General features: G+C 37.1%; 2 protein-coding genes across 2 annotated transcripts in view; one reads left to right on the top strand and one right to left on the bottom strand.

Moving 5' to 3' along the window:
* TPP2 (tripeptidyl peptidase II) overlaps window positions 1-15,213 on the top strand; it is a 61,384-nt gene extending 46,171 nt beyond the window's left edge. Inside the window, exons 25-30 of the mRNA XM_014944151.1 lie at window positions 2,891-3,042; window positions 3,137-3,233; window positions 4,128-4,258; window positions 5,502-5,709; window positions 13,814-13,933; window positions 14,580-15,213. Of these exons, the coding sequence (XP_014799637.1) occupies window positions 2,891-3,042; window positions 3,137-3,233; window positions 4,128-4,258; window positions 5,502-5,709; window positions 13,814-13,933; window positions 14,580-14,669 (798 nt within the window). The 3' untranslated portion in view covers window positions 14,670-15,213. The remainder of the gene's footprint in view (window positions 1-2,890; window positions 3,043-3,136; window positions 3,234-4,127; window positions 4,259-5,501; window positions 5,710-13,813; window positions 13,934-14,579) is intronic.
* A 226-nt stretch (window positions 15,214-15,439) lies between these two features.
* On the bottom strand, window positions 15,440-24,694 carry METTL21C (methyltransferase like 21C). Its single transcript, XM_014944150.1, has 5 exons — window positions 24,522-24,694; window positions 19,730-19,893; window positions 18,093-18,235; window positions 16,548-16,665; window positions 15,440-16,248 (listed from the first exon to the last, which is right to left on the bottom strand). The coding sequence occupies exons 2-5, from the start codon at window positions 19,881-19,883 to the stop codon at window positions 15,854-15,856; spliced, it is 810 nt and encodes a 269-aa protein (XP_014799636.1). The 5' UTR covers window positions 19,884-19,893; window positions 24,522-24,694; the 3' UTR covers window positions 15,440-15,853.
* Window positions 24,695-25,473: the final 779 nt, after the last annotated feature.

Raw genomic sequence — 25,473 nt, 5'->3', positions numbered from 1 at the left:
AGACAAAAATCTAAATTTAAACCTTTAAACAAAATTAACTTAACTGTTAATTAAACTCTTTTAAGAGGTGACTGTGTTGAGGGCATTGTGCTTGTTTATGTATGCAGTTTGTAGTTCTGGTTAAAAGTAAACTCACCGAGGCTTATCAAACTCTGCACAGAGTACACTGACCAAAGTGCATACCCTACATGCTTCCAAAGTTTTTAATATTGCTTAATATTTTTAGAGGATAAACAAAGGGCTTTCTCATTTATTTGAAAGTTTCCTTAAAGTCATTTTTTTCAGTGGATAATAGCCTTGCTCACTACCTTTCTCTGACTATAGCTCTATATCTTTTCACAGATACATATATAGAATCAAATCCAGTACACTACTGTAGCAATTCCATTGCTGTGGAACAGTTAGGGAAAATTGAAGAAGAAAACAGATTAAAGCGCTGAATTGTGGAGAGTTGCCTTTCTTCTCCTTAACCTCTAATGATGAATGTTTCTGTAATGGCAGGGACAGTATCACTCTGGGATCTTCTGGTATCTAGGGGCTTGCTAAGTTTTATGAATAATGCTAGTGTTTACAGATGGAATAGAGGAAGAAGCCTTCAGTCCATCTTATGGTCTTGTGATAGTTTAGTTAAATGTGATAAGCACTTAAACATTATTTATCCCATGAAATAAGTTTGATGTCTGTAGAGAAGAGTGTACCTCTTTGTCTGTAAACTCTTTTGAAAAGGGAAGGTGTGTAGGTCTGAAGCTCATTGTTTTCCTTTCAGTGGTCATAGCTTGTAGTGCTTGCAGAATTTCCTGAGACCAAACATACCTAGCTGAGAGAATGGGGAGATGACATTTTGCTGTTGATGGTTTAGTTAGTTTCTTGAATGAAAGTATTCATCCACATAAGTGGAATTTCATTAGTCTAATTACACTTGGTTTGAAATAAGCCAGAGTAATAGAGTCTTCTCATATAGACAAGCCTTGAGAATTCAGAGGCTATTCAGAAATGTAAGTCCAAACGTATGTTGCCAAGTAAGATCGAAGACAACTTTCAGGAAGGAAATCCTGAAATATTAGAAGAATATTTCTAGGAAGGCAGGTTTCTTTCTTAGGCAAGTATTAGTCTCAATAGAAGATGTCTTTTGAATAAACACTGTAAACTACTGATTCAGATTTTCGTACTGAACTAACTTCTTATGCATCTTAGAATGTTGGTTTGCTTTAATGAACTACATTATTGCTTTCTACCATTTGAATTACCATAGCCAGGCCCATACCATGTTCCTGACGGTCTGTATCCTGCACTACACGTGCTTGCCTCCATGACCTGCTTGTGGTGCTCTGGCCTAGGTCTTGCTGAAGTCTTATTGAGGTGTTACTGCCTGGGCATGCACTTCCTACTTGAAATGCACATGTGCAGGATAGTTCCTGTGAAAGCTACACTTTAATGTAGATTAGTGATCTAAACAAGATTTAAAAAAAAAAAAAAGTCAGTTATGTGGTTCATCTGTGACTATATATTAAGTAGCTGGAAAAATTGTTTTAAGGGAATACTGGTATCACTTTCACTTAGCAGTGTTGTTTTCAGGAACCCATAGCATACTGCTGGTCTGTTTGAACTATCAGTTCAAGTAAAATTCTTCTGCATCAATGATCCTGAATGGTTTCAGAAGTCTGGTGTTGAAGTCTGTTATTTCAAAGTCATGCATAGCAATTTCTAATAGTCCCCTTTTCACTTGCTTTTTAAGTGACCTGAAAAAACTCCACCTTGTGCACAAGATTCCATTTCACTACACAACATTGACTTTTTTTATGGGAAACGTATTCCCGCAAATGTATTTTGGAATAATTTGTATGAATAATTAAATTGCCACAGCAATTGAGCATACAACACAATATTTTGCACAATGTTGGAACAGAATAATGGTATCTAGAGGATATAAACTGAAGTGATCTTCTTTGCAAAATACCCCATATGTAAAATAGCGGGATGTATGCCCTCACTATTTGGGCAGGAGCTTTTTTAAAAACTGGAACTTTAAAACCAGAAACAACACAACGGCCTCCCCCATGTAATTGTGACATTTTAGAAGCAATGACTGAAATCTAATGCTGACTTATTTGCAAATTTGTATATAAATCATCTTAGGAAGTGGACTTTAGATCATGGTCTAAGATCAGTTAGGATTTTAAATAGGTGTAGCTGATTTTCTCGTGGTAATTGTTGACTAGTGTAGCTTGAACTGAAACTATAGTGATATTTGTATGCTAGCATAAAGAGTTTAAAAAGAAAATGGACTTGCTGTTGTCTACTTAATTTTAGCACAAATGCAGGTTATGCTGGAAAGTCTGTAGCAGCAAACTGGAAAACAGTTGACTGTGGATGCATCAGCTAATTGAGTAGGCACATGGAAAAAATACTGTCTCAGGAGGAATACAGTTGTGTATCCTATAGCAGGATTCATGTTTATACTACTGTCGTATTACTTTTTTAGAATTCAGTCATCTTTATTCTTTTGTTTATTGCCAGATTTGTAGGATGGGATCTCAACTGTGTTTTTTTTTCTTTGCCTTTTAACCAAGTTACTTGCTTTTTTATAAGCAAACTAATATTATGTAAAATTATGTTAATTATATGGATACAAAAATGTCAAACTTGCTAAATTTTAGGCTTTCTTGTCTTATACCCAATGTGCTGTTTTAATGTTTACATCCTTGCATTGCTTAAAATAGAAAGTTAAAGCAGTTCCTGAATTCTTAAAGACTAATACCTTCGCTCTCAGAATCCTTACTCAGTGTGTGCGTAGCTCAGAGTAGTTGCTTGCTATGATTTAGCTATTATATAGTATCAGAAAAAAGTGTACTGTCACTCCCTCAGTATGTGTCTCTTTTCACACCTGCAGGATGTCCTTACTGTTCACTATCACCTGATACCTTCGCCATCAAAGAGTAAAAATGGCAGCAAAGAGAAAGAAAGAGAACAGGAAAAAGAAAAAGATGTAAAAGAAGAGTTTGCTGAAGCTTTAAGAGATCTTAAAATACAGTGGATGACCAAGTATGTCTGTTGTCATGACTACACAAGCTTGAAGCAGCTGTCTAAAAAAACTCGCAGAATCTGTACTTTCATGCTCTGTCCTCCTCTCTTCTAGGCTGGATACTACTGATGTGTATAATGAGTTGAAAGAAGCATTTCCTAATCATCTTCCTTTGTATGTTGCAAGACTTCATCAGCTGGATTCTGAAAAGGTTATTTTTAACACTTTTTAAACTTGATTTGTCTCAATACTTCCATGTAGCCTAAACAAGTGAATCTTTCTTCGTACATGTTTGGTCTTGAAGTGACTGCCATAGAGGTACTCAGTCCTATAAAGCAGAAATTCTGAATGAGATTGACAGCTGCCTCCCTAACTGACTGTGATTTACTTCATCCCATAGCAGAATGAAAGAAAGTATGTCTACCTATAGCATGTGTGCTTATCATTTACTCCTTGTTAAGTTAAATGTAAGTTTCCATACTGGTTTCGTCTACAACAACTGCCACAAGCACACATCCCATTTTGCTCCTTTACTGGGGTGGTGATTTCTTCTAGCAGGGTTGCTCAGACAACTGAGGACAGTAACCCCTTGAAAAGAAGTAATGAAGTCCACCCTCTCTAATTGTCCTCAGAAACGAGAACCACGAACAGAAGAGTTAACCTGTATCTGCTTTTTTTGGTTTATCTTGAAGATAAACAGATTTGTATATATGATGATAGCTGGAATTTCTGTTTATTTGATTCTGATTATATTTATTTCTGAAATTAGTAACTACTACCATTATTTAAGAGGATGGATTTGCACTGAAAGATGGTTTTCTTTCTGTAAATTCTGCCTTTTGCATTTACCCACCTCATATTTTATGGGTTTTTTTCAGTGAAGTAGAAATATATGGGAAATATATTTATAAATATATGGGAAGTCTGGGTAATGTAGACTTAACAGGTGTTTTTGAATCAAACATTTGAGAAAGTGGAGAAAAGGACATGTTGAATTATCTAATGTTATTTCTGCATACCTTTGCAATTATCCTAGCTTTAGTAGAATCAGCAGTCAAGTAGTGGGATTTCATAGTGCTGAACACTGTTTTTTATTCTTTTTTAGGAACGAATGAAAAGACTTGATGAAATTGTTGAAGCTGCAAATACTGTAATCTCTCATATTGATCAGACAGCATTAGCAGTATATTTTGCCATGAAGAGTGATCCCAGGCCTGATGCAACTACTATAAAAAAGTACCTACCCAGTAAATAATTTTCTTGCATCCTATTTTTGTAATCATGTACTTTGTCTCTGCTTATAAGAAATAGAATTACTATAACCTTTTTTAATAATATGCTATTGTTTGAGGCATGGATAATTTCAAACTTGACTGCAAAATTATTTTGTTCTCTTATTACATCTTCTGAATGCAGGAACACTGAAACCTGCAAACTTAGAAATATTAAATAAAATAAGCATGGGTGCTTTCAGGATGTAAATGTGTCAGAAAAATGGGGTATTAAGTTTTTGTATCAAGCTTAATCTCAGAGCAGAGGGACCACTATAATCTCAATATAGAGGTGTGTGTTTTGAATGCTACCTGCCTTTTCATAACACTTTGCAACCTTTTGGATCTAGACTTGAAGACAACTTGACAGCAGTCTAGGAATTAACTTCTCACAAAAGTCTTCGTTTGTGAAAGGCATGATGACTGTACTAGTGCATCAGAGTATTTTTGAGACGTTTTTCTTTTTTCATTAGTTTGTTCCTCTTAATTGCCAGTATATATCCTTAGGAAGACAGTATTTTGAAGGTGACTCTCTAGTCTGGAGAATAACTGGTGGATTTGGCAAAGAGGAGGTCTATATTTGTTGACTATTTAAGTTAAAATACCAGATTTCAGTTGTGAAACTAGTCTGTCTCTTCTAGCCATCCTGAATATTTGTGTTTAATTCTAGAATTGCTGATATAAAAGCAAAGCTATGACATAATAACCTTCATTCTAAACATTTCTTGGTAAACTGACCCATTAGGTCATGTGGTTGAATCTTACATCTGAAATTGAACACCAAATTCATTGGTGCTTTAAATGGGTGCAATTCCTTTGAAGTCAGCAGAATTGTATCTGCTTATGTTAGTGGTGGATTTGACTCTCTCTGTTTATAATGCCAGGAACTGTGAAGCTGTATTTCTAGATGCTGGCTTATTCAGTTATAGAATCCTGAGTTGCCCTTGCATTAAGACAGCAAAGGCATTACAAACTTAGAAGAATAATTGAGATTGTTTAGTGCATAGTGCCTCTAGACTTTTTTTTACAATTAGTTTAATTTATAGTAAATAGCCATGCTTTTAAAAAATTATCTTTGTGCTTATTTCATATTGTATATACTAAATGCTGTGAACTTTTTAGCTTAAACTCAGTGCAGCAGTGGTTCTGTTCTTAATGAGGTAACTGCAAAAAGTCCTTAATAATTTTGATGCTGTTCTTTTTCCTAGTGAAATGGAAAAACAGAAGACTACTTTAGTGGATGCACTTTGTCGAAAAGGAAGTGCACTGGCTGACCAGCTGCTTCATCTGCAGGCCCAAGAAGGGGCTGCTTCCAGTGATGCAGAAGGCAAAGATGAGGATCATGAGAGCTGCTCAGAAGCTTTGACTGAGACATTCTGGGAAACAACTAAATGGACTGATCTTTTTGACAGCAAGGTAAGAGAGCAGAGCAGATTTGTTTGTTTGTTTTTTCTTTTGCATGTTGGGTTTCTTGATGTTTTTTTCTGAAATTATGCACCGTTTTTGTGTGCACAGCCTCATACATTCCTCCCTTCTACTTTTTCATGCTGTCCCCATATGTTGTGCTTCCCTAATGACCTTTTTCCACAGAGGTTTTGCTAAACCTGTCAAATCCACGGTAAGCCCATCTCTGCATGTGAATGTAGAGGTTAAGGGAAGGGTATAGAGCAGTACCAGATTTCCATGCTTTATTGAATTGCTTCTTTCTGTACCTTTCAGGGAGTATTTTTGATTAACCTCTGCGCTGTTCTAGCTATACATACACAGAAGTGTGCAACGTCCCTACTCTGTTGGTCCTGCATTCTGTAGCCTCTTCTACACTATGGACAAGAGAAATTTTGTGTTTTGCTGTCAGTAATGTTTGTAGAGGTAAAGGAAGAAATCCTTGGAGATAGTTATACTTACGTCCTTATTAGCACAGGTTTCCCTGCCCTTTCAGGGTTCCTAATCCTGAGGTTAAGTTTTTCTGTGCTTCATTCAAGACAGCTATTCCAGAAGGAAACCCAAAATACCTGTTATAGGTGATAAGTTATGTAGCTTTTCATTTACAGAGTTAATGACTGTATCTTTAACAATTGAATGATTGAGAATTAATTAGTTGCTGTACTTAACTCCTGCATATGGCTGTGTTAGTGGAAGATGAAGTGACCAATGTATTTGTTTATAATTCAGCTAAATTGCCAGAGCACTTTTGATAGATTAAAAAAAAAAAAAAAAAAAATTAAAAATTGCTTTGTTTCCTCGACAGTAAATTATCTTCCTGGTAGGACCTCTTGCTTTAGCTGGAGACCTGAGCAACAAGGTTGATGGTCGTGGTTACCCCCACTTCTTTCTATCCTTTGGTAGCAGATTTTGTGTTTTAATCATATTGTCTGGCACATGGTTTTCTTGCTGTCTGTTTGTAAGTACAGTACTGTATTCCAGTATAGCAATCCCTGGTTTACCGCTGTCTTTTGATTATTATTTTTCTTTAAAGCTGATGGGAGTAATTTCAGTGGAAAAAAAAATACCAATACAGATATCTTGTTGAGGTTTTATCACATTGTTACTTGGTTTGGTTTTTTTCCAAGAAAGACACTGATTCCTGGCACTGTTGAGCTGTGTACTCTGGGTCTGGGATGAGTGACTGATTTGGATGGCACCGATCAGGGATTGAATGTGTCCCTTTGACTACCTTAACCAGGGATTTGTCTACGCTCACATTGAGGTTTTGCTCTGAAAATTGATGCTTCTGTATGGTTAAATTGGTGCTGAAAGACCAACAAAACTTCTTTAGATTTTTGTAGCATTTCATATGGAAATAACCTCCTTCCTGTTTACCTAGTATGTTTGTCTGCTTTTCCCCTCTTGGTTTTACTGACCAAATTGAAATCTAAACTGATTCAGTGTTGTGAGCCCTACATAGCTGCTTTCTCACTCCCCTGAACAGGATGGGGAAGAGAATTGGAAACATAAAAGTGAGACAACTCATGGGTTGAGATAAAGACAGTTTAATAGGTAAAGGAAAAGCTGCATGCACAAGTAAATCAAAACAAGGAATTAATTCACTGCTTCCCATCTGCAGGCAGGTGTTAAGCCATCCCCAGGAAAGCAGGTCTCCATCATGCATAGTGGTTATTTGGGAAGACAAATGCCTTAACTCTGAACATTCCTTCTTTCTTCCCCCAGTTTTATATGCTGAGTCTGATGTCTTATGGTATGGAATATCCCTCTGCTCAGTTGGGGTCATCTGTCTCAGCTGTGTCTCCTCAACTTGTTTTGCACCCCCAGCCTACTCACTGCTGGGGTGGTGTGAGGAGTGGAAAAGGCCTTGATGTTGTGTAAGATGGTGGAGGGGGGGGGGGGGTTGAACTTTTTTACTGTGAGGGGGATCAGATACCACAGTAAGTTGCCCAGAGAGGGTGTGGGGCAACTACCTCAGTCCTTGGAGGAAGTTGAAACTTAATCAGACCTGATCCAGGGCAGCCTGTTATAGGTGGCCCCGCTTTGAGCAGGGTGCTTGGACTAAACAGTCTCCAGAGCTCCCTTCTGCCTTCAGTCATTTTGTCCTTCAGTGACTGCTTGCAAGTAATTTATGTAGCTCACTAGTTTCTGTGGTGGTTTTCATGCTTTCTGTGATCTAGGAGCATGTATGTTGGTCAGTAATGATGTAGTGTTAGTTTTGTTAGCTATCAGTTTAATGTGTCTAAAGATCTCATGATGGATGTGTCCTCTCATCTCTCTCCTGGGACAGTTCAGTAATTCTAATCCCAGCAGTATCTATAGATAAGGTAAAAAAAAAAAAAAATACTTTGAAGGGAAAGAAAAACTTGCTGCTACTTCAAGTTTTCATGTGATTATAGGAACTGAGACTCTTAATTGCTCACATTTATACTTTGAGGTTTTCTTTTTCTGGAAACTCTTTGAAAGGGATGAGGAGTGAGAATAATGTGCCTTGGGCCTTGATGGTTTTTGGAATTTTGCTTTGAAAGGAGGTAGTAGAGCACTTTAATGATTTTTCCCTGATAACACGTTTGGAGAAAAGGGCTAGGGCGAAGGGACTTATTTTTAATTGAGAAAAACATTTTTGTTTTTCCTTTATTGCTTTCTGGAAGTGTCATGCTTGCTGCTGTTCATATTCTTTCATTTTGTTTACCAACAGGTGTCATCTCCATCTAGTAGCTTTCTTAGAAACTGACTGTAATTAGTAATTATACTGTTCAGACAAGCTGTTTCAGTTGTTAGCAATACAGTTTCCAGCCAATGACAGAATGTTTTTTGGTAATTCAAAATCATAAACATATGATGAGTATCCAATTATTCTTTATTTAGCTTTTTTAAGGATCATTTTAATGACTAAGAGTACTTAATTATCATATGGCCTGACAAAAACGCATAAGAAAAAAATTTACATTTGTATTCCTGCCGTCTTTGTTGTAAACTGTGAGAATAGCTGTAGGCATCTGTCATGGGCTGTAACTTTTCTTCAAAATTTAACTTAATACATTTCCTTCATTCCACCCACCTCTGTTAAACTGCATCCTGTGTTCAAGCTGGCTGACCATTATTCATTAATTTTTATTTATAAGGGCTGACAAGTTCTGGAAGTGGGATTGTGCTTAAAACTCTCTCATCTTCCTGTTTGCATAAAAGTTAGTGTCTTCTGCCCTGGAGATGGACCAGTAGAACTTCTTCATATCTGCAGTGGTCTTTGGTCTTCTTCCTTTGCAGCTTGTTCTGTCTGTTTGGAAGAAACAGTTCAGTACATCTCCACATTGGTGTTGCATGCAATATGCTGTTGTACTTATGGACTATTTTGCTATTATAAAAACCAATTGAATAGCTTAGTGCAAACAATTTTATTTTGCAGATTGTTAGAAGAAAATTTGAAGTTTTGACTGATGGGAACTGTACTTTTCATGTAGTGTGCTTCCTTTGAGATGGGGAGTTTAGGAACAAAGCTGAGGACTTAATTTTGTGAAGTAGTGTTTAAGGCTTCAAAACAGATTCTATCAAAAAAATAAGTGTTTTTGCTAGGTAAGTGCAAAAGCATTGATTATGTTCTTCAGTCCAGCCAAAATTCACCTTGGTAGAAATCAAGAAATTATGGCATTGACAGCCTTTCTGTGGTGCTGCTCTGGACTGAGATAGACTGGACTGATAAAATGAAGTCTTCTGACTTGGCTCTATCACCTAACTTTGACTGATTTGTCTTTTGGGGAATAGAAGAGATTTGGAAGGAGGAAGGGTGGAGTAGAGATGTAGGATCAGGGATAGATGTTGTCTGCATGTCCTTCAAATGAGCATCCTCAAGATGCAGCCAGCTTATTCTAAAGCACTATGTTAGAAACAAAAATATGGAGCTGTTCCTGTGTGTGGACACGGCTTTGTGGCATTGGCTTTTGAAAGATGAAACAGCTGGGTGAGAGAGAATGGAAACAGGGCCCTTGACTACTGCACTGATCATTCAAATATATATACAGCTTTAGATGGAAACATTGCTCTGTTTTTACTTCTGAGTTTCCCCTAAGGCAAAGTTCAACCAGATGTCAATAATTGAAAGGCTAAGTAAATTTTTGAAGACAAGGAGGGACCGTGTTTTCTGTAACGCTGTTTTTAAAGATGAATCAGGAACATCATTACTTTTCTGTGTTTCTGCTCACCCTCCAGTAAACCAAGTAGTATCACTTGTTTCACCTCTCCTGCAGGTGTTGCCACAGGGCATCTTGAGTTCCTTTGACTTGCCTGTTTTCCATTGAAGTATCCTGCTTATCCCCATGTTGAAGCAAGTACGTAGGGAAGGTGGTGCTAACTTTTGATAGCGAGTGCTTTTGTTCATACTTCGTGCTATTCTCATTAGATCACTTGTCTCTGAAGGTTTATTTTACATGAAACCTGAAAGAAAATATTCTTGTCCCCAGTATACACAAAAGCTTTTCAAATCAACTCCAGTTGAGACAACTCTATGCAGCAAGTATTTGTTTGATTATACTAGCACGTTCATGATAGTGCTTTCAGGTTTTTAGTAATGGAATACAAGTTGTGCAATTTTTCTTTTACCTAGAACATAGCTTTAAAATTTGTAGGCCCAAATCCCCTGTTTTAAACAAAAGTGCTATAGGAGGGTGGTAGGATGTTCCTTATTTGTTACTGGGAGTGACTCATATGTAGAATTTAATACCCCTCAACCTTTAAAGTAGCTGTTGGGCATAAGCAAAAAGTCACATTTAAAAATAAGTTTTACAAATAAAAGGCCCAGACCTTTCTGTCCTGTCTTTTAAAAATCTTTAGCGTGGATTATTTTTCAATATTATTGTCTGTGCTGTCAGATGCAGCTGTCTCTTCCAGCTGATCGTATTCAGTCACTGCCAAGAGCTTGTTGCTGGATACTTAATGCGCTTAACGCCCCTCCCTCTCTTGAAAATACCATGACTCAATTTTTTTTATGTGAATATTTCTTTTATTTGTAATAGGCCAGTTGATAGAGCAGAGAGGAATCAACAAACATGGCTAAGGAACCTTAATTACCATACATGTATATGAACATTAAAAATCTCATTTGCTGGTAATTATAAGCATTAAAACTTCAGTGTTCCTACAGGTGGTTGGAGTGTGTTATCTAAGATTGTATTGCTTAACCTAGTATTTTAATTATTTGTAAATGTAGATACGTTTTAATCAACTGTTTAAATAATGAAGTAGCTTATTATGCAAGTCTGTTTTCATGGGTATCAGTATTAGGATACTAGAAAAGTATAAGTAGTTTAGTGTTGCTGGGTTCAAAAAAATGTTCTTTTTTACAGAATGTTTTCAGGCTTTAAAATACCTCAGCCCCGCAGATGTCTTGAGAGAGATCGTTACAGCATTTCACTGTCCTAAATACACATCTTTACACAGCCAGTGACAAGCTAGGCAGCTAATTAAGAGGTGGACATCCAGCCACTTCCCTGGGTCTGGCTCATAGCATGCTTTGGGTTACAGGCTTGGGGAATAAAATATCTTACAATTATTTCCCCCAGCAACGTATACTAGAAATATGCTTTGCCTTTTCTTATTACCCTTTATTTATTGCTTTTTGGCCAGTTCCTGGGCCATATCGCTTGTTTTGTAAAAGCTAGCCTTAATCATATTTATTGAAATTATGAAATAATATCAAATACTTAGAACTCATTCTTTCATCTAGCAACTGCTTTTAGATACTCCAGATGGGTTTATTTGCTGTTGTTATACATTCAGATAGCAGCCATTTTCTCTGTTATGTCTTAATAGCACATTTGGTTTACATAGTTTACATTTGGTTTACACATACCAAGGATCATAATCTTCACTTCTGTGATATTGTAAAGCTTGCAATATTTTAATTACAAGGCTTAATTTGACCAATATGTGTACAAGTTATGAAGTATTATTTATAATCTAACATTTTTTGCTTGTAAACCGGTTCTGATTTTAAAGCATCTCATGTGTCATTCTTAACTTTTGAAGTGCTAATGAACTTTTAGTATTTTATTTAACTTGTATACAGTTGATTAGGTGTTTTTTTTTCCAAGCACTAAGACAGAAATTATTGTCTTTTATCAAGACCTCTTGGAGCATGGTTTTCAACCTTCTGGTCCAGCAGAGAACTTTTTTTCTCATTTAGAAATACCCAAACTTTTATTTGGCCAGAGCAAGGGTGTTTCGTAAAATGCTGTGTTTTCTTGCCATAAAAACTCTAGGAAGCCCTGTTACGAAAGAAATGCTGTCAAGTGGCTTTCCTCCTGCCTTTATCACTGATGTTCAATAACCATTCAAAACTTAGAGGGTCAGGTAAGAGCTTTCTTAATAGAGCAGTGACATTATTTCTGGTTAGCCTCCAGTATGTTATATTTGCTGAGAGCTCCAATGCATTTTTCATTTAATTTTTGTTTGTTTTGTTTTTGTTTGTGATTCTATCATCTTTTACAGAAGGGATATTTTTTTTTTAAGTTTAGTTTAACCAACTAAGTCTGCTAACAGATCCACTGAGCAGTTACTCAGAAGTGTTTGCTAATGTGTTCTGCTTTAGGAAAATATCCAAAATAATTGGATTGAGAATGTAGCATGCAAAGTATTTTTCCAATAGCAATATTTGGAAAATCTATATGTGAACGGTGCTGTATGCTCATTGTTGCATATATGTGTATGTTCGAAACTACAACAGCTTAAGTAAATACTTAACAAAATAAGTACTTGAAGACAGAAGAATGAGCAATTCTGAGTGTTTGGCATTTACTTTAAGCTTCAAAATTACACCTTTGCTTGCTTGATGATTAAGCTTCTTATATATATATTTAGCTCGGTATTGATCCTGCAAAGATTTGTGTGTGCAATTAACATTCATAGAAGTGTTCAGGCAGCTAAAATCAGACACGTTTCTTCAGTCCTTTCAGGTTTGGGCTCATGGATTCCTTAATGTTTATCTTCTTAAAAAGTTTTTTTTTTTCTGTGATGCAAAATAAATATTTCTGAATATACTTGAAGTGGTTTTGTTAGCTTTTCTTAATGGGACATTTTAAGTGGACATTGAGAAAATGTAGCTTTTGTTGAAGGAGTAAAAGGAAAGGAAGAGTATTGTAATGAGTGAGGAGAAATGAAAAGCTCTAATACGAGATGTCAAACTTTGCCAACAACAGAAACACCACCGTATTCCCTAACTTTGCTGCCATGTCTGCTTTACTGCTTCAAAAAAAAAAAAAAAAAAAATTAAAAGCAAACTGTTTACTATGAGTGTTCCAAAGGGAATATATGAAACAATGTCTTGATTGCACTGATTATTAGTGCTTTAACTGGTGAAGTGGTATGACAAATTTTGGAAAACCCTGAACTCTGTTAAGAACCTGATTTACATTAGCTCTTAGGTAAACACTTTCATTTGCTCACGTTAGTTATAGCATTGACAAGTATTGTAAGCTATCTCTTCAGAATTAGTCTTATTAAGAGGAAGGTTTTTTTATAATCTCTTCTTAATAAATTACCAATATTGAGGAGCTGACCCAAAACCTGGGGCTTGACTTCATTGCTTACCCGTCTTCATTGCTTGTTCATAATTATGTGCATTTCTGTGTGTGTATACATCATTCACTACGTATGTTCACACTTGTTTCTGCAGTAGTTTGTGACTTCCTAGGAATCAAAACTCTTGGTTGGGTCTTTGTTTCTGTGGATCAAAGATATGCCTAGTTCGTGATTTATTTTTTTTTTTCTATACCATACAGTTGCCTCTAGAGAGTGAAAATCCAAAGAAGCTAGAAATGTGATGAATAGTAAAAAAAAATAGAATAGTGATATCTGTGTTACGTAAAATGTTCTGAAGTCAGAAATAGTCTCTAGGAATGTCATGTTTATAGCTGCTACTGTTAATCGTCTGTTTCACTCCAAAGAAAAATGCAAGCTATCTTATGTAAATGTTTTCCTTTGTTTAAATCACTTCTGCTACCTGAGCAGAATCTGCTATTACTTGTTAAGCCTTGTAAGATGAAAATATTAAATAATCTAATTTGTTATTGTTTTCACATTGTAGGTTTTGACATTTGCCTATAAACACGCGTTGGTAAATAAAATGTATGGAAGAGGTCTTAAGTTTGCCACAAAACTTGCAGAAGAGAAGCCAACAAAGGACAACTTGAAAAACTGCATTCAGGTAAGGTGTGTTTGGTTAAGTAATGGGTTACGTTCATGCTGAGTAAGATTTTAAAAGTAAGATGCCAGTCTTTTTGAATTTTTGATACCTTTTACATTGTAGAATGCGCTAAACTCAACATTTTAACTTTATCCAGGTTTTTGCGGCTTGACCTCACTTTTAATAGTGATTTCTTCTTTCTTTTTCTAGAATGGCTAGTTAGTGAGTGACTGTTAGTTTTAGCAGATTTACTTTCTGGAACTTGCTGTGGGGCATAAAGTAGAGACAACTTAGCCAAAGATCTTTTGCATATTTAAAATCATATTATGTTACTGTTTAACCACTGTTATTGTTACTATTATTAATCACAAATATTGCTGGTGGAATATAGGTAGAGAGTTAGTGGGAATTACTGTAAGTCCTAGGACAAAAGGTTTATGCATTGAATTGAAAGACTGTAGACCATGTAGAATGGTTTTCTTTTTCACCTTTCAGGACTAAGTAATTCTGCCTGTTCTCCAATCTGTTATCTTTCTGATAGTAATATCTTTAGTAAGATGCTGATAGCAGTGCAGTGGTTTTTGGAAGGATTCAGATTTTTAAAAGAGTAAGACCCTAGAGCTTCTAATTATTTGGGGTTTTTTAATGTTTGCTTTTTTCTCTTCAGCTAATGAAGTTGCTTGGATGGACTCATTGTGCAACTTTTACTGAAAACTGGCTTCCTGTGATGTATCCACCTGACTATTGTGTATTCTAAAAAAAAACAACAGTTGTAAACTTAAAGTGGTTTTATATGGAGCAGGATAGGAAAAGATAAGTTTGACAAGGAACGCATGTTTTCATTACTGAATGCTGATTATTAAATTGTGTGTATTTATCAGTAAAGGCACCTGGGTACAGCTTAATACCTGTCAACCTGACTCCTGTCATCAGGGAGTCTCCTTATTGTGCATCCCATTGCTGGCAATGGATGTGCCAGAACTGCCAACACCAAGGATTTGGAATTAGGCTGGAAAGGCTTACTGCATGCATGTTAGGTTCTTAACTGTTACTTTTAACTGCAAACCTGTAAAAGCTCTGTATTTTTTACAGTAAACTGAATTTTAACATGTTTGATCTTAATTTCAATTCTATGAAGGCCTTAAAGCTACTTCAAGAGTAGCTAAAATCTTATTTATTAGACTTAAAGTAACAGGACATCATTACCTGTATTGTTTGCAAGAGTTTACATTTAATTTTTTTTTAAGAAAAATTCAACCTCTCAAACTGTTACAACCTGTAACTTGGAATTGCTGATGCGCAGGTGCTCTTGTAAATCTTCATTTTGGAGTTAATTTCAGGCAAACTCAAAAATCTATGTGAAGCTGAGTATCAGGACAGGCTGATACATGTATAAAAGTGCCAGACAGTTAAATCTTAATCAGGTATTGTAAAGCTATACATATATGTTTAATAATGTTAAAAATGTAAACCACAGCAGAATAAATGTGCGAAGTTGAAGATCAAAAACCACCACGTGCACTCTGATACTTTAAAAGATTATTTTATAATTAATAAAAACAAATAATTAAGCTAAAAATTGTATTGGTTTCTGAAAGAGTACATAAATCAAACTTGCTGAAAGAAAACACCTTACAAACAACAGAAATTCAGAGCAGCCCAGAAGATCAATGCTGTCTGTTAAAGCCTTTTTGCTAACTATTGCTACTAACATTGTTCCATCAGGGTGAAATTGGTCTGTTTGAACAGGTCGTACGTATCAACCAGAGACAAATTGCTATATCGTTTGTCTTGCCAGGTTTTTTATAACTTGTAATGCAAAACTCAGATACAACCACAACTTTACAAGCATAAATGCACAGAAGGTGCACCGTAAATGCTGCAAAACATTCCAAACTGTAAGGTGCTGCTAGTAAATCAAACTTGGTAACAGTTTTCTCTTTAATTCTCTCTTACTGTGGCTTTAAGCAGCTTGACATTTGATTCTGGGAATTCTGCTAGAATGGTAACGTTAAATATATCGCAAAGTTTTTCCAAAAATTCGTAGTCTGTACTGAATCTGAATTTATTTGCCCATAGTAATACTGTTCCTGGCTTACAAAAATACGCCATTGTTGCTAGCAGGGAGTCCAGAGCTGCATGATGGTACACAACATCAGTTGCCAGTAAGAAATCATAATGGTAAGTTGATACAGGGAAGTCTTCGTTGAGGCCTTCTCCCCATATCAGTTTTCTCACTTCAGGTTTGTGCATATTCATGTCTTGCGTATTTCTTGAAATATTATATGAGAGATTTTCAAGAACTTCAGGCAAATCGGTAGCTGTAACGTAAGCTCCTAAGGAAAACATGATTTCGTTTCAATTCATAGGTATAGTATGTTGAACGTATATATTAAAAAAAACAAACAAACAAATCAAACAACAACTTTATCTACGTAACTTCCCCAGCTTCCCCCTCACCAATAACTAGGGTAGTTGCTTTATTAATAAAACATTATTTACAATAATAATAATTTTTTAAAAAGCAGTGACAAACAAAGTTTACTTCAACTGTTGCTTCATTGCCTTAAAGTGACAGTGGTAGATCTAGATCTTTTTTCACAAGAAATCTAAAAGGAAATATGAATTTACTGACCTAAGATACAGGCCACAATGGAAACCAAGCCTGTTCCAGCGCCAATTTCCAAAACTTTTTTGTCTTTGAGGTTGAATTGTTCTTGATTTGATTCCAGATATTGAGATAAAGCCAGTGCCTAAAATGGTTAACACATATCCATAAGAGGGTAACAGGTAAGTTGCACAAAAATTCATTAGATGTTTTTATACAGGTTTGGGGTTTTTTATATAAAATGAAAAACACTAAAGGCTGTAACATAAAAATGTAATATGGAAAGAATCATGATGTGTCCTGTTTTTTATATTAAAAAAAAAAATTAAAAGCTTATTTAGCTTACTTTTAAGTTTATGGGGTATGGATTTGGTACACACTTCTGAGTCCTCTGGCAGCTCACGATAGGCAGTGTTTAGATATGAACCATACAGTCAGAACAGCAAAGAGGTTTGTTTAACAAGATGTAAAAAGTAATGTTCTGATTTATTATTACAAATGTTACGGTTTATCACTATCACAAAGTAGATTCAGGCTTCAGCAGAGATTTTTTTTTTTTAAAAAACAATTTGTTAGGGTTTTTTTGCAAAGGAAATACTAAAAAGCTGTTATTTACCAACTCAACACTTGTCTATTCATAATAATATAAACTTAAAAAAAAAACCAACCAAACAACAACCACACTGTATGACTGTATGGAGGTATTGCTTATCAGAGTTTTGTGAAGATCTTATCGATGGAGTATAAATCGGCTGTTCATAAACAACGTAAACCGATGCCAAAGAAATTAACGTTCCCCTTTTGCTTCTCCTCTTTAGAGTTGTGTTACTGTTACTGTTTTAAATCTTGTGCTTTTCATAATGCAACACTGGCTACCTGCTCTGGAAAGCTAACAGCTAATGAATCACCTGTCCATCTTGTACCACCTCTCGATTTTCTTGGAAAGTTTTACCATCTGCATTCTGGCACCTGATTAATGTGAGAACTGATGATCTGACATCTCAAAATAAGATACTGTTTCACCTACCCATGCTTTTTCTCTGTTGTTTGGAAATTGTCTGCCATTTTCTGTGAGCTTTTTCAATAAATGCGGATCTGAAAAATTTTGAAATCCTAATTTTCATGTCTTTATCAGTTCACCCTCTCTTCCCTCAAAGGCAGTTTTCTCAGTCCACGTAAAGTTCTGTTTCTAAGAGCGGGAGAAGCAAAGAGTGAAGAAGAACTGTTTGCAAGTACAATTTTCCATACTGCAATGGAGCTTTTCCAGCCTGTTCTTTAAAAGAAGCATATTTAATTGTTTTAAACTCCATTTATTTAATCTCTCTCAATTTATTTTTTTTTTTCACCCTCCTTTTTGTACTGTTGACTTTGCTTCCCAGTGGTGACTGACTGGAAATATGGAAGCAGCTGAAGATGTTTTCCCAAGTTCCCTTTTTTCAATATTTGCATCCAATTTACAAATATTTAGGTGCTGCAGTTCTTTTGGCGTGAGCTGTCAGATAAAGCATAAGGCAGAGCTTTCTGATGAAGTACTTTACAACATCGTTCTGCGTAGGGAAGTGACATACATACCCCTGGCCACACGACAGCTCCAAAGTGTTCTATGGACTCCTGGATGACGATCCGGTGGCCTACGTAGGTATAGTGCTCTTTGTCGAAGTAGTGCGAAACTCTGGGAACCCAGTTCTGTAGTATTTTAAGAATTACTGGTGAATCTGTGAGAGAAGATGCACAATTTGTATTTTTATATGCAACTTGTTAAAGGGTAAAATGTATATTGTGAAGATAGTAGGTAGGCACATGGACTAGAAAAGCTGTCCACCATGAGGCTGGTTGCTCTCCAGAAGTGGGATGGTCTGGCTGGCCAGGGAGTGAAAGGAGCAATGGTAATTTCCTGCCAATCTGAGTTCTTGCACGGGCAATTTACAGATAGAAATGAGCCTTTTAGAAAAATCTACTCATTCAAATATGTAACATTGCTAATAACAGCTAGAAGACTTTCAGGACCACGTTAGCTTGTATTTTGGGGTGTGCTGTAGTTCTTACTAGGCCAGAGTATGCCATGTAGGGGTGTGTGCTGTAGTTTTCATTTTGGGGGCCAACAGATGTAGAACATTAAGCTGCTTTTTACAAAAGAAGGTTTTAGGATTTACCTCTTACATTGAAGAATATTTTTTTAGTGATTGTGTTTTAAATGCTCCTCAAAAACCTGCTTTTTACAAAAGAAGGTTTTAGGATTTGCCTCTTACATTGAAGAATACTCTTTAGTGTTTGTGTTTTAAATCTTCCTCAAATAAAAGGAGGGTTGTAAGATACTCTTTAAATGTATGTTGATATAAACAGAATCATAGACTTGTAGGGGTTGGAAAGGACCTTTAGAGAAATCTAGTCCAACCCTCCTGCCAAAGCAGGTTCTCCTAGAGCAGGTTGGACAGGAACGCATCCAGGTGGGTTTTGAATATCTCCAGAGAAGGGAGACTCCACACCATCTCTGGGCAGCCTGTTCAGTGCTCTGCTACCCTCAAAGTAAAGAAGTTCCTCCTCATGTTTAGATGGAGTTTCCTGTGTTCCAGCTTGTCTGTTGCTCCTTGTCCTGTGACTGGGCGCTGCTGAGAAGTGTCTGGCCCCATTTGGTGCTGTTGAGCAAGTCAATACTACAGCTGTGCTAATATGTAGGTGAGATTTTTCAGGAGAGCTCTGCTGAGCTGCTTTATCTCACGTCACGAAAAATAAGTTTTCAAACACTGTTCTGAATGACTGTGCTGTTGTTGGAAGCCTGTTAGCAGGATATGTGTGAATGATGCAAAACTAACTGCAAAGAAAATTTTTGCTTTGGCTTGCATGGATTCTAACCGATGCCTGCCTGGAATCCTTGGTAGGTGTTTGAGCAGTTTAGCCTCTTGGAGTTTGTAATACCACAGCTTCAACAGTGCCAGCCCAATTAGTGCATATTATAATCGTATCTCTGGTTGTAATTGAGAAATAACTTTTAGATGTCTAAATAAAATCCATCTTAATTACAGAGATAGTCCTTTTTGTAGAATTTGGTCTGATAATAAATGCAAACATAAGTACAAATGGTAGGGGAAAAAAAATAGCGATCAAAAGGAAAAGTGACACGGTGACATTTACTACTTGAAGACTGAGTGAAGTGAAAGCATGAAATACTAGCATGCCATGGCAATTGCAATATTTAAATTGAATTGAACCTGAATCGGATTCTGCTGTTGATGATGCACACTTGGAGCTGCAAGTGCAGTTTTCAGAGTCGTACTGCTCTTCACAGGTTTCCTCTTCCTCAGTCGGGCAGTCCATTGCTCTCTGAATTTTGTTGGGGAACGGTGGCTGCTGTGCAGAGATCATGGCAAAAGAGCTGAAATGGAAGGGGAAAAATAATGTTCTTAGAGATTATGGGCACTCTTTTTGAGGTATGACTCAGAGTCATACCTCAAGACAGTGAGTAGCTTGGGTGGGCTTTGGTTTTGGTGTTGGTTTTTTTTCAATGATGAATTGAGGGGCCGCAAAACCATGATGAAAGGTGACATTTCTGCTGGATGTTGCTGCAAGCACTTTCTCGTAATGCAATAATACTGTAACATATTTTGGCTTATCATGTTTATTATTTTATAATTTATGCAAAATCTTAGCATTGTGTCACTAAACTGATGCTACTAATCAGCCTGAAAAGCGAGCTACTTGCATGGTGCTCCTATCAGTTAAAGCAACAGCTGAGAAAGATGAACTGTCTTGTAATGTCTATGACTTTATCTATTCAATTTATCATTTCCCAAAGAACTCTGGACTTGGCACTCCCGCTTTGCTGCTGCCATTGGGTCTCCTTGTATACAGTTGCTTTCTCTTCTCTGCCTTTTCCTGCAGAACAACTAATTGAATTATCCTGAAATGTAGCTTGCAATCAGGAAATAACTACAGGGAGAAGTTTGGATGGGTAAGCTTTTTTGGAGAACTCGGTGTCTGTTATGAGTGACTGTGCATCTTCAGTGCACAGAGCAGCACCCAGCGTCGGAGGGAGCTGCTTGATCCCAGATAACAAGCAGCAAAAGCAGGAGTGGGACTGGATTGAAATTTGCCTGGGGAGAAATATGCCAGTGAAACTGTTTGTTTAACTGGAGTTTTCTTTAGTGGTGGCACCTCTGTGAGTGTATATACACACATAAATATATATAAAGAGAAAAAAAAATTATTTGTAACTTGCCCTATGCTATTTTTTGGGCTTTAGGCCACCTGGTCTAGTGGGAGGTGTCCCTGCCCATGGCAGGGGGGTTGGAACTCCATGATCTTTAAGGTCCCTTCCAACCCAAACCATTCTGATTCTGTGATTTTTATCCATGATTGGCCTTATTCTGTTCATTTTTGAGAATCCGTATTTGTTTGCCCTCTCCAGCCACGTGCACTGCAGAGAAAGCGTTGTGTAATTTGGATTGCATCATACCTCAGGAGGCTGTTCTAAGATATCCTGGCCAGGAGGAGGAGAGAGAGCTTTGGCAGCAGCCGGGAGGTTCAGCAGTGCCTGCAGGTAGTTTTTCAAGGAGCCAGAGTGACTGCTGACTTGTGTGGGTGGTGTATTTGCACACATGATATTGACACCATTGCAGTTTTACTGATACCTGATATATTCCTTATTGCTACCCTGTTTATGCATAGGGACAGGGTTCGTGCTCTGACTCCTCTTGCACTGCATATTTTTGAGAATCCGTATTTGTTTGCCCTCTCCAGCCACGTGCACTGCAGAGAAAGCGTTGTGTAATTTGGATTGCATCATACCGCAGGAGGCTGTTCTAAGATATCCTGGCCAGGAGGAGGAGAGAGAGCTTTGGCAGCAGCCGGGAGGTTCAGCAGTGCCTGCAGGTAGTTTTTCAAGGAGCCAGAGTGACTGCTGACTTGTGTGGGTGGTGTATTTGCACACATGATATTGACACCATTGCAGTTTTACTGATACCTGATATATTCCTTATTGCTACCCTGTTTATGCACAAGGACAGGATTCGTGCTCTGACTCCTCTTGCACTGCGTTTGTTCAGTTATGGCAGTGATTTTGTGCTGTTTCAGAAAAGGGAGTTTTTTGAAGTAAACTGATCTCTGCAGATGTACTTTTATTTATTTAATTAATTATTTATCAGAGGGCCTTTATCTAGCCAGTAGCAGATTCTGGCTGTGCACCATGGCAGTGATTTTGTGCTGTTTCAGAAAAGAGAGTTTTTTGAAGTAAACTGATTTCTGCAGATTAATTTTTATTTATTTATTTATTTATTTATCAGAGTAGCAGATTCTGGCTATGCACCTTTTGTGTATAATTGGAGATACAATGATGGTAGGTATGAAACTGGTGATAATGCTGCAGTTACAGTGTTCTCTGATGTAGGAGTGAACGCATCCATGTTCACGTTTCACACCTGAAAGTGTGTCTGCTTACAACAGCAAATGTTTTCTATGCAATCTCATGTAATGAAAAGAATACTTCCTGTTTTCAGCAATGTCTCTTTTTTCGTATCTTCAGCTAGCATAAAATCTGGTCACGTCCTAATGTTTTAGGAAATTTCTGGCAAAAAATATTGACTGATGTAATTGAGAATACTTCCTGTTTTCAGCAATGTCTCTTTTTTCGTATCTTCAGCTAGCATAAAATCTGGTCACGTCCTAATGTTTTAGGAAATCTCTGGCAAAAAATATTAAGAGTGATGTAATTGGCAAGAGAAGAATGGCAGAACTGGTGATGGCTACAGCCAGAAAACACTTATTTGAAGACCCAGTCTTCTGAATGTTTCATGTTTAAACATGGGAAGTGCTACATTTCCAAAGTCTGTTTTTGTTTTGCTTTGTTTTATGCTACAAGAGCCTTACCAAATTAAAAACTGTACTATTGAAATGCAAGGCCAATCCTGAAATTACAAAGCAGGGCAAACCTCTGTATTGTCCAGTACCCTTTTATGTAAAAAAAAAAAGAAAGACTTGTGTAATAAGTAGACTGTTTAACTTGACAGTTTGGGTAGAAAGTGAATCATTCTGTATGTTTTTTTTCTTTGCTTAGATAAGTTCTTACTGCAACAGGTCAAAAATTTCAGTTGGCTATGCATAGCTGTGAATACCACAAAAGAGCTTGGAAACAAGCTTAGTAAATATATATTTGTTGATCCATTTTTAAGTACTTGCAGTAAATACAATTGAATCAAACAAGCTTAGTAAATATATATTTGTTGATTTGTTTAAGTACTTGCAGTAAATACAATCAAATCTCTGATCATGATACATATATACTGTATTATCACTCATTCAGTACAGGCTGAATTCGAAGTTGAGTTAGACATGTTACATGATGTTATCAGAACAAAAATTGCTATGTTTTCTCATGCTTTGTCCTTTGAGCTCCTCTAAAAGAAGAGTCTGCTTAAATATTTATAAGGATGCTTTGTTGCTCTTATTAAATCAGTTCTTAAAATGGTTAGGAGGTCTAAAAGACACCTAGTGGTGAGACTGCTGTGGTCCTTAGGTCCATCAATTGCCTGAGTTCTTAAATGGTAAACTGGGGGGATAAAGAATATGCCCTTGCATTTATACATCACCTAATGCACTGGGCTCTGGTTTGTAGCTGAGGCTTCTAGGTGCTACAATAGTATATTTTCAAAGGTTTATGCAAAATAGAAAGGTGGTGTTGGTTTTTGTTGTTCTTTATGTAGCCTGCTGCCATAACTATTAATGAGTAAACTTGAGTAAAAAGTAAAGCAGTTTTTTCGCAGCAAACTGCAGGTCAGATTCAGTCTCACAATTTCAAGACTTCAAATACATTAGCATCTTGGCCTTAATGATGCACAGCTTTATTTTAGTATTTTAAATGACAAACTGTACCTGAATCTACTGACATAGCATTGAGTATGCTATTTGCAAATAGATGGTCTTTGCATTATTACATACTCTACATCTAATATATTCAAGTTGCAGTTGTGTTTCTGGAATTGTAAATACTGACAATTCTACTGACAAATACTATTTTGACATTTTTCTAGTCCATTTTTCAATGAAAATGGTGTATCTCTAACAGCTTTTTGGTTTAGTATAATAATAATATTGCAACCAAAATCTGTCCCCTTTCAAGATACTGTCTCTTTCTGAATGTTAGCAGCTGGTTTCTTTTGCAAAATAGCCCTGAAAGGAAAATGTAATTAAATTCCCTGCTTTTCAAATTTCTTAAACCCACGTTGACTTCATTAATAGTCTTAAACTGTTGTGAACAAAACTACTAACAAAATAACATTTGGTTTCTTCAGAATCTAAGGAAGAAGGAATAATTCCCAAAACTACATCTATTTGAGAATGCTGCATAAAATTAATAAGGTAATTAGACGCTGAAGGGCAAATTGTAAGATGATGATAAACCTTAAGGTAAAAATTTATCCCCTAAGAGGATAAATTTGATGCTTCTCAAACTTCCAAAATCCATTGCTTGGCTATATTGGAAAAAAAAAAAAAAAAAAAAAAAAAAACAACACAAAGTAGGTTAGTGAGCAGCAGGACTGGGTCACTGGGGCTTCAGCTGTAAACACAGCTCTGCTGAAATGTGTTTCTGTCTCTCTTGCCTCTCTGCAAAGTTACACACCGTAGCCTGCTTTAGTCTGGATTATCTGGGCAAGAGCCAATTCCATTTGCTCCCAGGGGAAAGGCAGTTGCAGTCTGTGCTTCGCAAGACGGGGCTCAGCTCCCCATTCATGCCATACACAAACACCCCTGTCTCTCAGAGCCCATGCAATTTTCTCATCTTCTCATGCACTAAATAAAAAATATATATATATAAAGTATTATAAAAAGATGAATATAAACATTAGTAAACAAAGGAAATGTCAGCGCTAGAACCATCACTATAGTGAACCCATATGATATTTGAGTCCACAAGGTAAATGCATCCAGATACTCCAAACCAGCAACGAGAGCACCTCCTTGCAAATTAGTAGGGGTTAGTTAAGGATTTGGTTGGCCAACACAGCTGACCTGAAATAGAGGAGTTCATTCAAGCGCGGTCCCGTGTTAGGTAGCAGAGAACACGGAGGCACCTCAGCCGAGGTTTGCTGGACCCCTGGGTTGTACCTGCTGAGACAGAGGGTGCTGGAAGCTCCCGGTGGGCGGATGCAGGCTCCAGAGGTCTTTATAGAGGCACGCACCTGGAAGGAGTAGCTCCCTGCACCCGCCAGTCGGCTTGCAGGCTATTTAGAGTAACATTACCCGGCAGCGCTCGAAGAACTTACTGTGTTACACTCAACTCTGCCACACTCGCCGTGCAAAACGAAAACGCTCTTGGGCTTTGATGTCCCGAGCGTGACAGCCCTTCAGAAATAAAATCTCAGCTTCCTCCAGCCTCTTCTTCCGTTTTTGCAGATTTAACTGTTCCCTGTGTTCACGGTCTGCAGGGCCGACCCAAACAAGCAACTTGCCGTGGGCAAACGAGCTGATAAATAACACGTGTGTGGCCACTTGGCAGTAGCCCAAACGCAGGGAAAAGTTCACGAAGCTCCTACTGCCAGGAAAAGGTCAAGTATCACTTGCCCCGCTGAGCTGTGGCAGGGGAAGCTGTGGGTACCCTCCTCTGCCCTGAGTCACCAGGAGCCCTGAAGAAATAACAGCTCTCCTGTCGTCAGTGGTAACCACAGGAAATACATCTATTGAAAGAGAGTGTGATGAAAATCACACTTTCATCAGAAAATCTCACAGTTGCCTGTTTTAAAACAGATGGATATTACAGATGTTGGAGATAAACAAATATGTATTCCTTACACGCTCCAAGAATTTGAGTTGTATATGCATTTACCGCTTTGCTGCCCTTCTGTCCTCCCCCCTCCACCTCAGAAAAGATTCCATAGAAAGAAATTCTACTAGAGAGTAGGGATTTAAAGGGAACTTTGACAGTCATAAGGCTAGAACACAAACCCTGACTAATTAATGAACA

This window comes from Calidris pugnax, unplaced genomic scaffold, assembly GCF_001431845.1.
Source record: "Calidris pugnax isolate Ruff unplaced genomic scaffold, ASM143184v1 scaffold69, whole genome shotgun sequence".
NCBI classification, from domain to species: Eukaryota; Metazoa; Chordata; class Aves; order Charadriiformes; family Scolopacidae; genus Calidris; species Calidris pugnax.
This window is presented reverse-complemented; position numbering and strand designations above follow the sequence as displayed.

What these genes read in the sequence shown, in the direction of transcription:
- METTL21C (XM_014944150.1), bottom strand. Translation starts at nt 19,883, where the DNA reads ATGATCTCTGCACAGCAGCCACCGTTCCCCAACAAAATTCAGAGAGCA. An exon ending in GAGCTGTCGTGTGGCCAGGG is followed by an intron (nt 16,666 to 18,092) that starts GTATGTATGTCA and finishes TAACCATTTTAG; the next exon opens with GCACTGGCTTTATCTCAATA. An exon ending in CATTGTGGCCTGTATCTTAG is followed by an intron (nt 16,249 to 16,547) that starts GTCAGTAAATTC and finishes TGTTTTCCTTAG; the next exon opens with GAGCTTACGTTACAGCTACC.